General features: G+C 38.3%; 1 protein-coding gene across 1 annotated transcript; it reads left to right on the forward strand.

Annotated features, from left to right (window-relative positions):
* Positions 1 to 3,241: 3,241 nt before the first annotated feature.
* On the forward strand, positions 3,242 to 6,322 carry LOC104111837 (uncharacterized). The gene is made up of 4 exons (XM_009621626.4): positions 3,242 to 3,613; positions 4,570 to 4,737; positions 4,835 to 5,070; positions 5,901 to 6,322. Exons 1-4 carry the CDS (start codon positions 3,326 to 3,328, stop codon positions 6,157 to 6,159), a joined length of 951 nt encoding a protein of 316 aa, XP_009619921.1. The 5' UTR covers positions 3,242 to 3,325; the 3' UTR covers positions 6,160 to 6,322.
* Positions 6,323 to 12,448: the final 6,126 nt, after the last annotated feature.

The following is a 12,448-nucleotide window of genomic DNA, read 5'->3' on the forward strand; positions in this document are numbered from 1 at the left end:
GTCCCTAAGCCGGAGGAGGGAGTCGGAGGCAGGCACCCGAGAACTGGATCCCCTCCTAGGCTTGCGGAGCACCTGCCTCTTCGGTTTCTTGGTCTCGAAGCTCGGGGAGCCCGAAGGTTTTCTTTTCCTCTTCTTTTTTCCCAATGTGATAGCAACGAAGGGATCAACGGGCGGGGGCACATCTTCGTCCCCTTCCGAAGACCTAAGTTCGGTGGTCTTAGGCAAACCTACAATGATAAATAAGGGAGAGAGGTTAGTATAATATAAGGTGAAGACATAACGTTGGCTATTCAGAAAGAGACCTTACCATGAGAACGGCCTTCCCATCGGCCCTTTGAGATTTTGTGCCATGTGCACTCGAAGTAGGACATCTGAGTACAGATGCCCTCAATCTACTCCTTCAGCCGGGGGACCGCATTCGTAACCCGGGCAATAGCTGCACAACCACAAACATGAATGAGAAGATCGAAATAAAAGAAGAAGAATTTTTGATGAAGGAGTTGCACTTACGAGACACATTCCATTTCTCAGGGAATGGCATGTATTCAGGGGGGATCAAATCCTTGGTCTTCACTTGGACGAAGCGTCCATGCCATCCACGGTCTCGGTCTTTGTCGATACTGGAGAAGGGGGACTTGTTGGCCCGGCGTGTAAGCTTGATCAACCCCCCTCGGACCATCCGGGGACTATATAATCGAAGCAGGCGGTCGAACGTGAACCGACGAGATTCAGTCTTGTTCACGAAGTAACGGAGGAGAGTCACGATCCTCCATAATGATGGATGGATTTTCCTGAGGCACACTTCGTACCTTTTGCAAAAATCTAGGACGATTGGGTCCATCGGGCCCATTGAGAAGGGATAAGTGTAGACACTTAAATACCCTTCCACGTGTGTAGTAATGACGTCATCGGGCCCAGGGACTACTACGTCTTTGCCTTCCCAAATGCGGTCCTTACTAACTATGGGAAGAACGTCCTCGGTCACAGAACATATATATCTCGAGACTCCTTATCCCCAGTCTTGTTTGCGCGAAGGTTTCTCGACCTTGAAATCGTCTACAATTGACCAACCACCAGGGATAAACGCCGACAAAGGAGGCTCGGGGGCCGGTTCGTTAGCAACTGCAATAGGGAAAGTCATTTTGAGGGCCACCACCTCGGGGGCAGCCGCTTTAGTACCAGCGGCCAGCTGATAAGATGAAAAGGCAACTTATTGAGGGAGCGGTTTTTGATGTTTTTCCATTGTCATATGGGAGAGAGTTTGAAAATTTGAGAAATAAACACGAAATTTTGGAAAAATGAGTTTTGAAGACGAAGAACAGGGTATGAAGATTTGAAGAAATTTTGGATAGGAATCTGAAGATTGCTATGATGATTGAAGAACAGGGATGAAGATTTGAAGAAGGTTTTGATAATGGTTGGATGGCTCGAAGATAGCGGTTTGATCGGAAAGTAGAAAAAAGACTAAGGAATGAGGCTTTTATAGGGAAACAACTGACATTTCGCATTCAGAGGCAACATGCCGGTGAGCGACACATCTCCAAAGTCAGAACGAAGCGATTGATGGGACGTTTCGGCTCCCCGTTGTAACGTACGAAGGAAGGAACCAGAGCCATCTGTCGTTTCCCATCGTTTCGATAGACCTACTCTTTGAGAAACGATGAGACTATCTGTATATGGCTAAAACCGAGCCTGCTGCATGACTCGACTCCCCTGTGAGCCAAACGAAGTAGGAACCTGACCGTAATATATCGGAGTCAGAGCGAAGAACCCCTCGTATTGGGGTTCGGGCAAAGCACCTGCCCTCGGGGATATCGAGGCCATATCCTCGATGCCCGATTTGAGGATTGAGACTTCGGAGAGCATTGCCAAGCATCTGCACACGACTAACAAATGGTCGTAATGTCCGTGCCTAACTGGATATCACGGCATGAATCTCGGCTCTATCGACAGAAAATTAGTGATCGGCTAAACAGAAGTTTTTTACTTTTTTTTAGAATTGTACTTAGGGTAAAACTCCTCCACTATATAAAATGGGAAGACTTACTATTTATAGGACACATTGCAACACGCATATCAAGGTAATATACTCTTATTTTCTTTGTTATTCAAAATTCTTACTTTTGTTCATCACTTTTTCATTTGTGTGAGCCCGGAATCGAAGGCAGTCATTTCATTAAGCTATTACTGAGTCCGGGGTCACTCCCCTTAATAGGTTTGACAATTTATTACGTCCTTTATCTATTTTATCCAACGGTATTTATCATTTGTATTGAATTAATCCGTATATCATTAAAACCACGTATAAATTCAATTGTTATTAATTTTTTAGGGTAAACAAGTATCTAAGGACCAATATTCTTCGTAGGTGTGATAAATTCCCCTAAAAAGTGTAATTTGTAAAATAGTCCAAACTTAAGTAAGTTAGGATATGAAGGCATCATCAATTGACTTAATTGGACTGCTTAGGAAACAAAACTAATTCCTAGGAAAATTTTGTCAGAAAATAGAAAAAAATATATTTCGTTTTGTTTGTTAGTGATGTATTTTGCTGACTACTATGTAATATGTATAATAAAGTGCCTACTGCCATTATTGGAACGTAGCTCAGCCGAATGAATCTTATTTGAGACTTTCAACCTATAGCAGCCATTATTGAAACACAGTTCTCTTGACCACGTGCTTAAGGGGCGGAGCTAGCTTTGAAAATGCAGGTTCACTGAATCATAATTTTAGTTTAAATTTTGTACTTATCTTACTAGATTTTATATTGGTATTTCCCCTTCTTTTATTACCATTAAAAGCGCTGCCTTCACCCATCTTTCTGACTTTGAAGAGTCATTAATTATCAAATCAGTAACATAAAAGAACTAAAATCTCGTACTCATAATAGTATATCTTGGCTTCGTCATTCGCAACTAACCTGCTTAGTCAATCTTCTAAAATCAGCTTATTTTGTGAAATATTTTTTCTCAAAAGTATTTTTAGTGAAAAATAATTTATATTTGACTAATTAATTTTAAAAATACTTCTGAGTAACAATTAATATTTGACCAAACTTCTAAGAAGTGTTTATAAGTGTATTTTTTCAAAAGTATTTTTCATAAAAGTACTTTTAGGAAGAAATTATTTTTTTATTTCTTTTTTATTTTTTAATTTTAAAAATTTGGCCAAATAATTCAACTTTAAAATTAAAAACAACAGATATTTATGGATTAGAAAAGCTTGGGCCAAATAGACTATTAAGTGAGGAGTACGTATTATTTAACTAGTCCACAAAAAAAGCAACCAACTTAGTACTACATTAATACTTATTTTTGTGAAAATGGATGGAATAGAGCACAAATATATTGAAGTGAATGGTCTAAATCTTCATGTAGCTGAAATCGGAAATGAATCTTCTCCAGTTGTTGTGTTTTGCCATGGATTCCCAGAAATTTGGTACTCTTGGCGGCACCAGATGATCGCTTTAGCCAAATCTGGTTTCAGAGCCATAGCATTTGATTACAGAGGATATGGCTTGTCTGATCAGCCACTCGAACCCGAAAAGGCCACACTTTCTGATTTTGTTAACGATCTTCTCGGACTCCTCGATGCTCTGAACATCTCGAAGGTATGATCTTCTGCAGCTATGAGTAATTGAGTATACAGTTATATTTAAGGCGGGTCTTGTGAGTTCAACTAAACTCATTACTTTTAACTCGAAGTATGTATAGATACGAAATATTATTATCATTAAAGGGCAGCCGGTATGTTCAACTAAACTCCTGCTATGCACGCCGGACCACACAAGGGTGTAACGGTCTATTATACGTAGCCTTATTCTATATTTTTACAAGTTATTATTTTTACGGCTCGAACCCGTGACCTTCGGTTGCAAGAGGTTGTTACCAGCTATACCAAGGCACTTCTTCGATCTGTTACTCATATGTTGTGAGATTAATAGAGTACGTGTAATTACCCAAAATTAAAATCATTGTGTTATCTGTTACTCTAATAAAAATAACTTATACGAACAAAACCATTTAACTTAGGTGTAAAACCATTCATTTGTCATGTGACTTGCTCTTAATTTATATCCACTGATTTTTCACTTTTGCCTTTCCCCTGCAGTTTCATAAAATAAGAAATATTATGAAACCATTGTGTTATCGGATCATTTTTTTAATCCGTTCTTTGAATGCAAATCAATATAACGTTTTGGTTTATGTTTTCATATGTAGTCCTATTAGCTATTTGTCTCAAGATGTTACCGTCAGATATGGTTATAGACTGAATAACAAATAGAACTCAACTTTCTTATCCTGCAGTCATAGGCGGAACTAGAAAGTTTTAAGTGGGAGTTGATCCTTGATCGATCAGGTCAATAACTCAGCACTCAACCGAGTGCACCATTTAGTCTTTTTGTAGCATGTGTGCCAACAAATAATATTAGATTAATTTTAAAATATACTTAGTTTGACGAAAAGACGATGGGTTCACGTGCACCATCAATAAAGCATTAAATACGCCCCTGATCCTGCTCTCCAGTTTTTCTCAAAAAATTCATGTGTGAGCACATTTATGCAGGTTTTTCTAATAGGTAAAGATTTTGGAGCTGCTGTTGTTTCCTCCTTTGTCCTTTTCCACGAGAAGAAGGTTGTCGGATTTGTAACGATAGGCGTCCCATTCGTGGTCGGAAACCCTCTTAAGAATCATGATCAACTCCCTGAGGGCTTCTATGTTTATAGATGGAGAGTATGCTGCTGATTTCTCTGTGTGCTTTTCTTAAACAGGCTCAATTTGTTTTTTTTTTTTGGCCTTTTGATCTCATTTCAGTGATTTTCTAATCCAGGAGCCTGGGCGAGCAGAAGCCGATTTTGGTAGATTTGATGCTAAAACAGTTGTAAGAAACATTTACATCCTTTTCTCTGGAAGTGAAATGCCAATAGCTGATGAAAAACAGGAAATCATGGACATGGTGGATTCATCAACTCCTTTACCCCATTGGTTTACAGAACAGGATCTTGAAACTTATGGTGCCTTATATGAGAAATCTGGATTCAGGACTGCATTGAAAGTTCCTTATAGGTAAGAGCTAGTTTACTTATAAGAATTTTCTTCAGGTAATAAGCCCTCTAAAATACATGGAAGCACAAACCACACTTGCCATCCGTAAACTAATGGGAAAATGTACTATGTTGTACAGAATATCTTAATTTTACCCTTTGTTATATTCTTGTCGTTAGCAAATTGTCTTATATTTTCCTCGACTTTAACGGTACTCCAGGGAGTCTTGGCGTAACTAGTAAAGTTATTGTCATGTGATCAGGAGGTCACGGGTTCGACCGTAGAAATAGCCTCTTGCAGAAATGCAGGGTAAAAATGCATAAAATAGACTTTTGTGATGTGCCCTTCTTCGGATCCCGCGCACAGCGGGAGCTTAGTGCACCGGACTGTCCTTTTAACGGTGCTCCATCATGAATGGGAAGGGGAGTCTTGGAGCAACGGTAAAGTTGTCTCTGTGTGACCTATAAGTTATGAGTTCGAGCCGTGAAAGCAACCACTAATGTTTCATCAGGGTAGGCTCTCTACATCACGTACCTTGCAATGCGGCCCTTCTCCGGACCCTACGTGAACACCGGGTGCCCTACCCACGTATCAAAATATTTTGAAAAAATGTCCAAATACCCTCTACTTTTGACTATGGTTTAACATTACCTATAGCTATACTTCTAAGTTGGAGGTCCATTAGGACCAAGCGTAAAAACGAGACAATTTGCTAATGACAAAGTTATACTAATGGTCAAAAAGTGTAACATAAGGTACAATTAAGATATTTGGTATAGTAATTAGCCAATTCATCCTTTTGAATATCTTAAATTTGTTTTTCCTGTATGTGGATTTTTTCTTTTGTTTAGGTCATACGGAGAACGAACAAACAAGCTACCAGTTAATCCAAAAGTTCAAGTTCCAGCACTGCTGATAATGGGTGAGAAGGACTATGTCCTAAAATCTCCAGGAATGGAAGAGTACATAAGGACTGAAAAGGTGAAGGATTTTGTACCAAATTTGGAGATAGTGTTTATTCCTGAAGGAACTCATTTTGTTCAAGAGCAATTTCCAGATGAAGTTAATCAACTTGTTCTCAGCTTCCTTAAAACCCATAGTCAACCTTGAAATTTTATGAGTGTTAATTTTAAAAAGCATTATAGTATATAATAGTTTTAGCAGTGATATATATTTATAGCATTTGATGTTGTTATAATCTATCTTGGAATGAAGTACTATAATTCTGTTGATATGAGACTGATATGAAGTGAATGTCCTCTATTTAACTGTCTCTCAATATTTATTTTGCCCTCTATATTCGGTGATGATTTTAGCTAAAATTCCTATATAAGTTCTCAAAGGTGTACTACTTTTTTTGGATCAATTGAAGTCTTGGATTGAGATATTTCGAGAAGACTCGAGTTGGATTTAGGCATTCTGGGATCCTCTTGATGCTGCAAAATGGGATATTAAGCTTCCGTTTGGTCATAGATTTTGGCTTTATTTTTTCAAATAATATTTGAAAACATTATTTATTTATAAAATATGATCATATTTTGGGGGAAAAAATTCAAAAATTTTCAAGTTCCAAATTGACATTTTTTTCTTCCACTCACAAAATTTTAACTTTTCTTCAAATAAAATATTTGTCCAAACACAAGTTCAAAAACTCTTTTCAAATTTCAATCAAATTTATGTCTAAACGCTAGCTAAGTTTTTTATTTTAGGATGCAAAAGCACTGAATAAAATTTGTTCCTTCTATACTTGGATATGGGGAGTTTCCTACTAGGCGCCTAATTCCAATAGATAGGAAAGTATGTTACGGTTTAGCAATTTGTAAAAGAAAACTCGAAGCCAATGACTAATTATACAGTACAATCTATGTCTCACTTATGTGTAGGGCTGTTTATTTGGATCGGATATCTGAAATTCGAACCGATCCGCTCAATTTCGGATTTTCGGATATTTGGATCGGATTTCGAATATTTGGATCGGATTTCGGATATTTGGATCGGATTTCGGATTGTGTTTATTAAAATTTCGGATATTCGGATCGGATTCGGATTGGTATAATTGTAACCCGATCCGATCCGAAATCCGAAATTATTAGGGCATGCATAAATATTAAACTTTAATTTCGGATAGTCAGTATTTCCTTTATATCTTCCTCCAAGTTATTACCTTTTACAATTGCTGGATTTAGCTACATTGGCACCATAGTACTCTCATAATTGTAGAAACATGAATTTTTCTTACTGTATTACCTCTTTTACAAAGAAAATATACATATGAGTTTGCAATTTTGAGGCATAATAATCCGATCCGAAATCCGAAAATCCGATCCGATATTAATTCGATTATCCGAAATTCGAATCCAAATTCAAAATGTGCTAAATCCGATCCGATCCAATGCATAGCCCTACTTATGTGATAGTCTTCTTTCTTTGTTTAAGAAAAAATGCATCTTTTTATATTTAGAATAATTTGACCTATCTATTCTTTCCTTAATAAATAATTGATATTCATACAAATATTTATAATCAAGCTGCTTTTAAAAAAAAAAATTAAATTTCATGTCCAATCAAATATCCTCGTAAATAAGGACAGATGGAGTAAGAATTATAAGAACGAAAGGAGAAAAATAGTAGCCACCAACAATCAATTACTGTAGAACCTCCTAAGAGTTGGGGCGAATAATTGGAGTGATGGAAAAGGAAAAAGGAGGGTAAGAAAAAGAAATATAACAGAAATCATAAAAAATGCATTTAATATTAGAATATTCGAAGGAAATAGGAAGACCTATGAATCTTGCTTTAAGTAAATTCTACATCAGAATGGGACGGGAAATTTAGGGCAGAAGCGGCTCAACCCAATTTGGGGCCTAAAGCTGCAATGTGAGGACTTTAAGTTTTTCTTTAGAAAAACAAAATTCTTGTGTTATAATTTTTATTTAAAGTCTGTTTTTCAAGCTTTGTGAGTTGCTAAGTTCTTAATATTTTTTTACAACCTATTTCTTTTAACAATTCGTTTCAATTGATAAAATAGTTAATCTGTTGAATTTCTCTTGAGACAATGTCCAAATATCAAAAATAACGGTTTTTAAATAAAAAAAATAGTAAAAGGTTTGGACAATAGAACCTGATTGACTAATTTAACTGATAAGTTAATACCAAAATATTTTTTCGATGCTTCTGTTCTTAAAAACTTGAAGAAAACGAAAAAGTTTACAAATTTCTATATTCGATATATGTAGAGAAAACTGAAAATTTCTGACCTTACCACCTTCCGATTTTGTACCACAAAGAAGAATGACAAGAGTTTTGTGTGTGCTTTTGACAGAAGGGAGTAAAATATTAATCATAAAATACTTGTGAAGAAGGTAAAGAAGATAAAATAATGTGAGGATAAAAACTTATCCGCACCGGGTGTTTAAACCCAACTAACAAATAAATGACATGTGTCATGTTATTTAACTAGAACTACAAGTAATTAATCATAGTTAACTACCATATCTTCTACACATGATCTTAAAAAATAATGTATAATATATACTATATTAAAAACATGAAGGTGCTTAGCGAAACGTTAAAATCTATTTTATATTAAAATCATCATTTTACATTTTTTCCTAATATTTAGGAGATATAAACAAACTAAAATTTGATATTAAATACTTCCTTATTTGAAGTATGTAAAAAATGTTAATATTAAATATATTGTATAAATCTGTAACGACCCAACCAGTCGTTTTGAGCTCTAGCGTGTCGTTCGACGGTTTGAGGCCTTGAGTAGCTTCACTTCAGGTATTATGACTTGTACGTGTGATCGGGATCAAATTTCGGGAAAGTTCGAAGTTAATTTGGAAAGAAAATTCTAAATTCGGAAGCTCAAGTTGGAGGAGTTGACCAAGGTTTGACTTTTGAGTAAACGACCTCTGAATCGGGATTTGAAGGTTCCAATAGGTTCGTATGATGATTTCAGACTTGGGCGCATGTTCGGGTCGAGTATCGGGTGGCTCGGGAGCATTTCGGTACTTATTACGGAAGGTTGGCATTTTGAAAGTTTAAGAATTTTCTATGTTTGGGTTGGAGTGAATTTTGATGTTATCGATGTCCGTTTGGGATTCCGAGCCTGAGAATAGATTCGTATGGTAATTTTGGTCCTAGGAGCGTGTCCGGATGTTGATTTGGAGGTCCGTAGGTCATTCTGGCATCAACTGGCGAAAGTTGAAAATTGGATGATTTTTGTGAAGTTTGACCGATAGTGAACTTTTTGATATTGGGGTCAGATTCTAATTTCGGAAGTGGGAGTAGGTCCGTAATGTCAATTACAACTTGTGTGCAAAATTTGAGGTCAATCGGACTTGATTTGATACATTTCGGCACAAGATATAGAATTTGGAAATTTATAAGTTGATTCGAGGCGTGATTCATGATTTTGATGTTGTTTGATATGGTTTAAGTCTTCGACTAAGTTCGTATCGTACATTGGGATATGTTGGTATGTTTGGATGAGGTCACGGGGGACCTCAAGTGCTAATTGGATTGAAAACGGATCGAGTTTGGACTTGGGAGGAAATACTAAGGCAGCTGGTGTCTGGTGCAATCGCACCTGCATGAAAAGGGCCGCAGAAACGACCCTGGGGTCGCAGAAGCGGAAGGGAGTGAGGGTGGATAGATTCGGAGGTGCGAGGAATTTGCCGCAACTGTGGGCTCGAAGATATAGGTGGAGGAGCGTAGAAGCGTAGGTGGTCTGGGACTGGTCGATCGCATATGCGGGTGATGTAGCGCACCTGCGGAGCCGCAGGTGCGGTCATGGGTGCGCAGGTGCGAAACGGTGCTCGAGCAGGGGAGTCCGCAGGTGCGGAAGTTTTTCCGCAGAAGCGGAAGCGCACCTGCGATTGGATAGCCGTAGAAACGGAAAATGCTGGCCTTGGGGGAAGTTGCATCTGCGAGGAAGCTTCTGCAGAAGTGGAACCGCAGATGCGAAAAGTCATCTCGGCAATGAAGTTTTTATAAAAACGGGATTTGGCCTATTTTCTTTTATTTTTTACATGGTTGGAGCGATTTTGGAGGGCTTCAAGGGGAGATTTTCATCAAGCAACACAAGCTAAGTGATTCCCACCTATTACAAGTTAAATACACAGTTTGTATAAGGATTTAAACATGAAAATTAGTAGAAATTGTGGGAATTTTGGTAGAAAATCTAGAATTTGGTATTTTTTGAATTTGATCACGAAATTGGACATGGAGTTTGAAATAAGTTACATATTTTAGTTCATGGTATTATGGGTAAAGTTTACCTTCGAAAATTTTCGGAATCCGGGCACGTGGGCTTGAGGGTTGATTTTATAGACTTTTCGAGCGGAGTTGGAAATTTGTTTAAATTGATTAATTATGGGTATTAGAGTATCTTTTGATTGGTTTACATATTATTTAAATAGTTTTGGATCGACGGGCTTTGGTTTGAGGTGTTTGGAGGGCGTTGGAGCCGGTTATGGAACTTCGGAGCGAGGTAAGTCTCCTGTCTAACTCTGTGAGGGGGAAACTTCCCCTAGGTGATATATTTATTATGTGCTACTTGTTGCGGGGCCTACGTACGCACGAGGTGGCGAGAGTCCGTACGTTGCTAGATTCATCTTATGTCCGGGTAGACTTAGGTTCCCGCCATGCAATAACTGTACTATTTGAGTTGTCTCTTGCCTATTAAATTCCTTCATATTTCATTACGCCTTGAGACTAGACTTGCGTAGAGTGATAGACTCGATGTGGTAGAGATTTGACGGGCTTCATGATTAGCTGCGAAATGATTGTACTCCCCTTATGAAATTCTTTCGCGTATTGCGTTTCACCGAAAGGTTTCCCTTACTATACATAACTCACACGTCGACTCGTGAGTGGGGTCAAGGACCCGTCAAAGCTTCTTATTCTAATGGGATCGGGCCATTCGCCTCGGCAGGATAGATACATCTATGGTTCGTGCTATTCGACCCTTAACAGTGCGCACACTATGATGGATCGGGCCGTATGCCTCAGCAGGATTTATATACCATACTCTCATGGGAGCGGGTCGTTCGCCTCGGTAATAAAAATAGATATATCTATAGTTTGGCAATGCTATGATGGATCGGATCGTACGCCTCAGCATTTTTATAAAATACTCTTATGAAATCGTGCGTAATAATTGGCAAGAAGCCAGCATATCTGTGAGTTTTCCCTGATTGAACTGTGACGACCTATCTGGTAAGGTCCATTATATATACTCTGATTGAGGAGGTAGCTACTAGCTGAGAGTTTGAGTTATTGCTGAGAGGAGGATTGTACCACGTGTTATACTTGTTACTTCAGTTACTTTCCTTGATTTACATCTGTTTACTTCTACTGTATATGTCTTATTGGACCACTACTAAGTATTGATGTCTACCCCTCGTCACTACTTCTCTAAGGTTAGGTTAGATACTTACTGGGTACGCATTAATTTATGTACTCATACTACACTTGCTGCACGTTTTGTGCAGGTACATATATGTCTGACGGTCTTTGGGCACAGAGGCGCGACCATTTCGGGGACTTTACCATGAGCTGCATTTCATGTTACAATCTGCAGCCTGCAGAGTGTCCATCAGATTTGTTTATATTTTTCCTGTCTAACTTGTATTCCAGACATATGTTGTATTTTATTATATTTCCTAGTTGATGCTCATGCAGTTGTGACCTCGGGTTTTGGGGGTTCCTACGGGTTGTCCACTATTGTAGTTCGTGTAAATTCTATTTCATACCATTTCATTAATAAAAATTTTGATTTTAAGGTACTACAATGAGTAATTAAATTGACTAAATATTGTTGGCTTGCCTAACGGTGGTGTTAGGCGCTATCACGATCACTAGTGGATTTTGGATCGTGACAGCTTGGTATTAGAGCTCTATGTTCACTTAGGTCTCATGAGTCATGAGTAAGTCTAGTAGAGTCTTGCGGATCGGTACAGAGACGTCTGTACTTATCTCCGAGAGGCTACAGGGCTATTAGGAGCACTTCCCTTCTTGATTTCCCCATCGTGCAGTTTGATTCTATTGAGGCTTGTGCCTTTATTTCCTTCCTACTCAATCTTATGCGACACGAAGCGCTTGTTATCAATTGGGTGTCGAGGAGTTGTAGTGGTACTGCAGACGTGGTGCAGGATGTTTTTCCCTACGTGTTCGGGCAGGCTATTATCGTCGCCTTGCGGAAGGATGTTCTTTTGTTCCAGCTCAGTATCCGTATTTTCTATGGTTTCGAGATTGTGCACGGATTGCTACGATGTCTATTCGTTGTTATCGCACAATGTTGGTGTAATGGTAAGGTGCTTGTTTATGTGATTGAGTCAGTGAATGGCTAGAAGAAAGGATTTCTCAGTGCATGATTAAGGGGTTCAACATT

Source organism: Nicotiana tomentosiformis, chromosome 8, assembly GCF_000390325.3.
Source record: "Nicotiana tomentosiformis chromosome 8, ASM39032v3, whole genome shotgun sequence".
In the NCBI taxonomy this organism is placed as follows: Eukaryota; Viridiplantae; Streptophyta; class Magnoliopsida; order Solanales; family Solanaceae; genus Nicotiana; species Nicotiana tomentosiformis.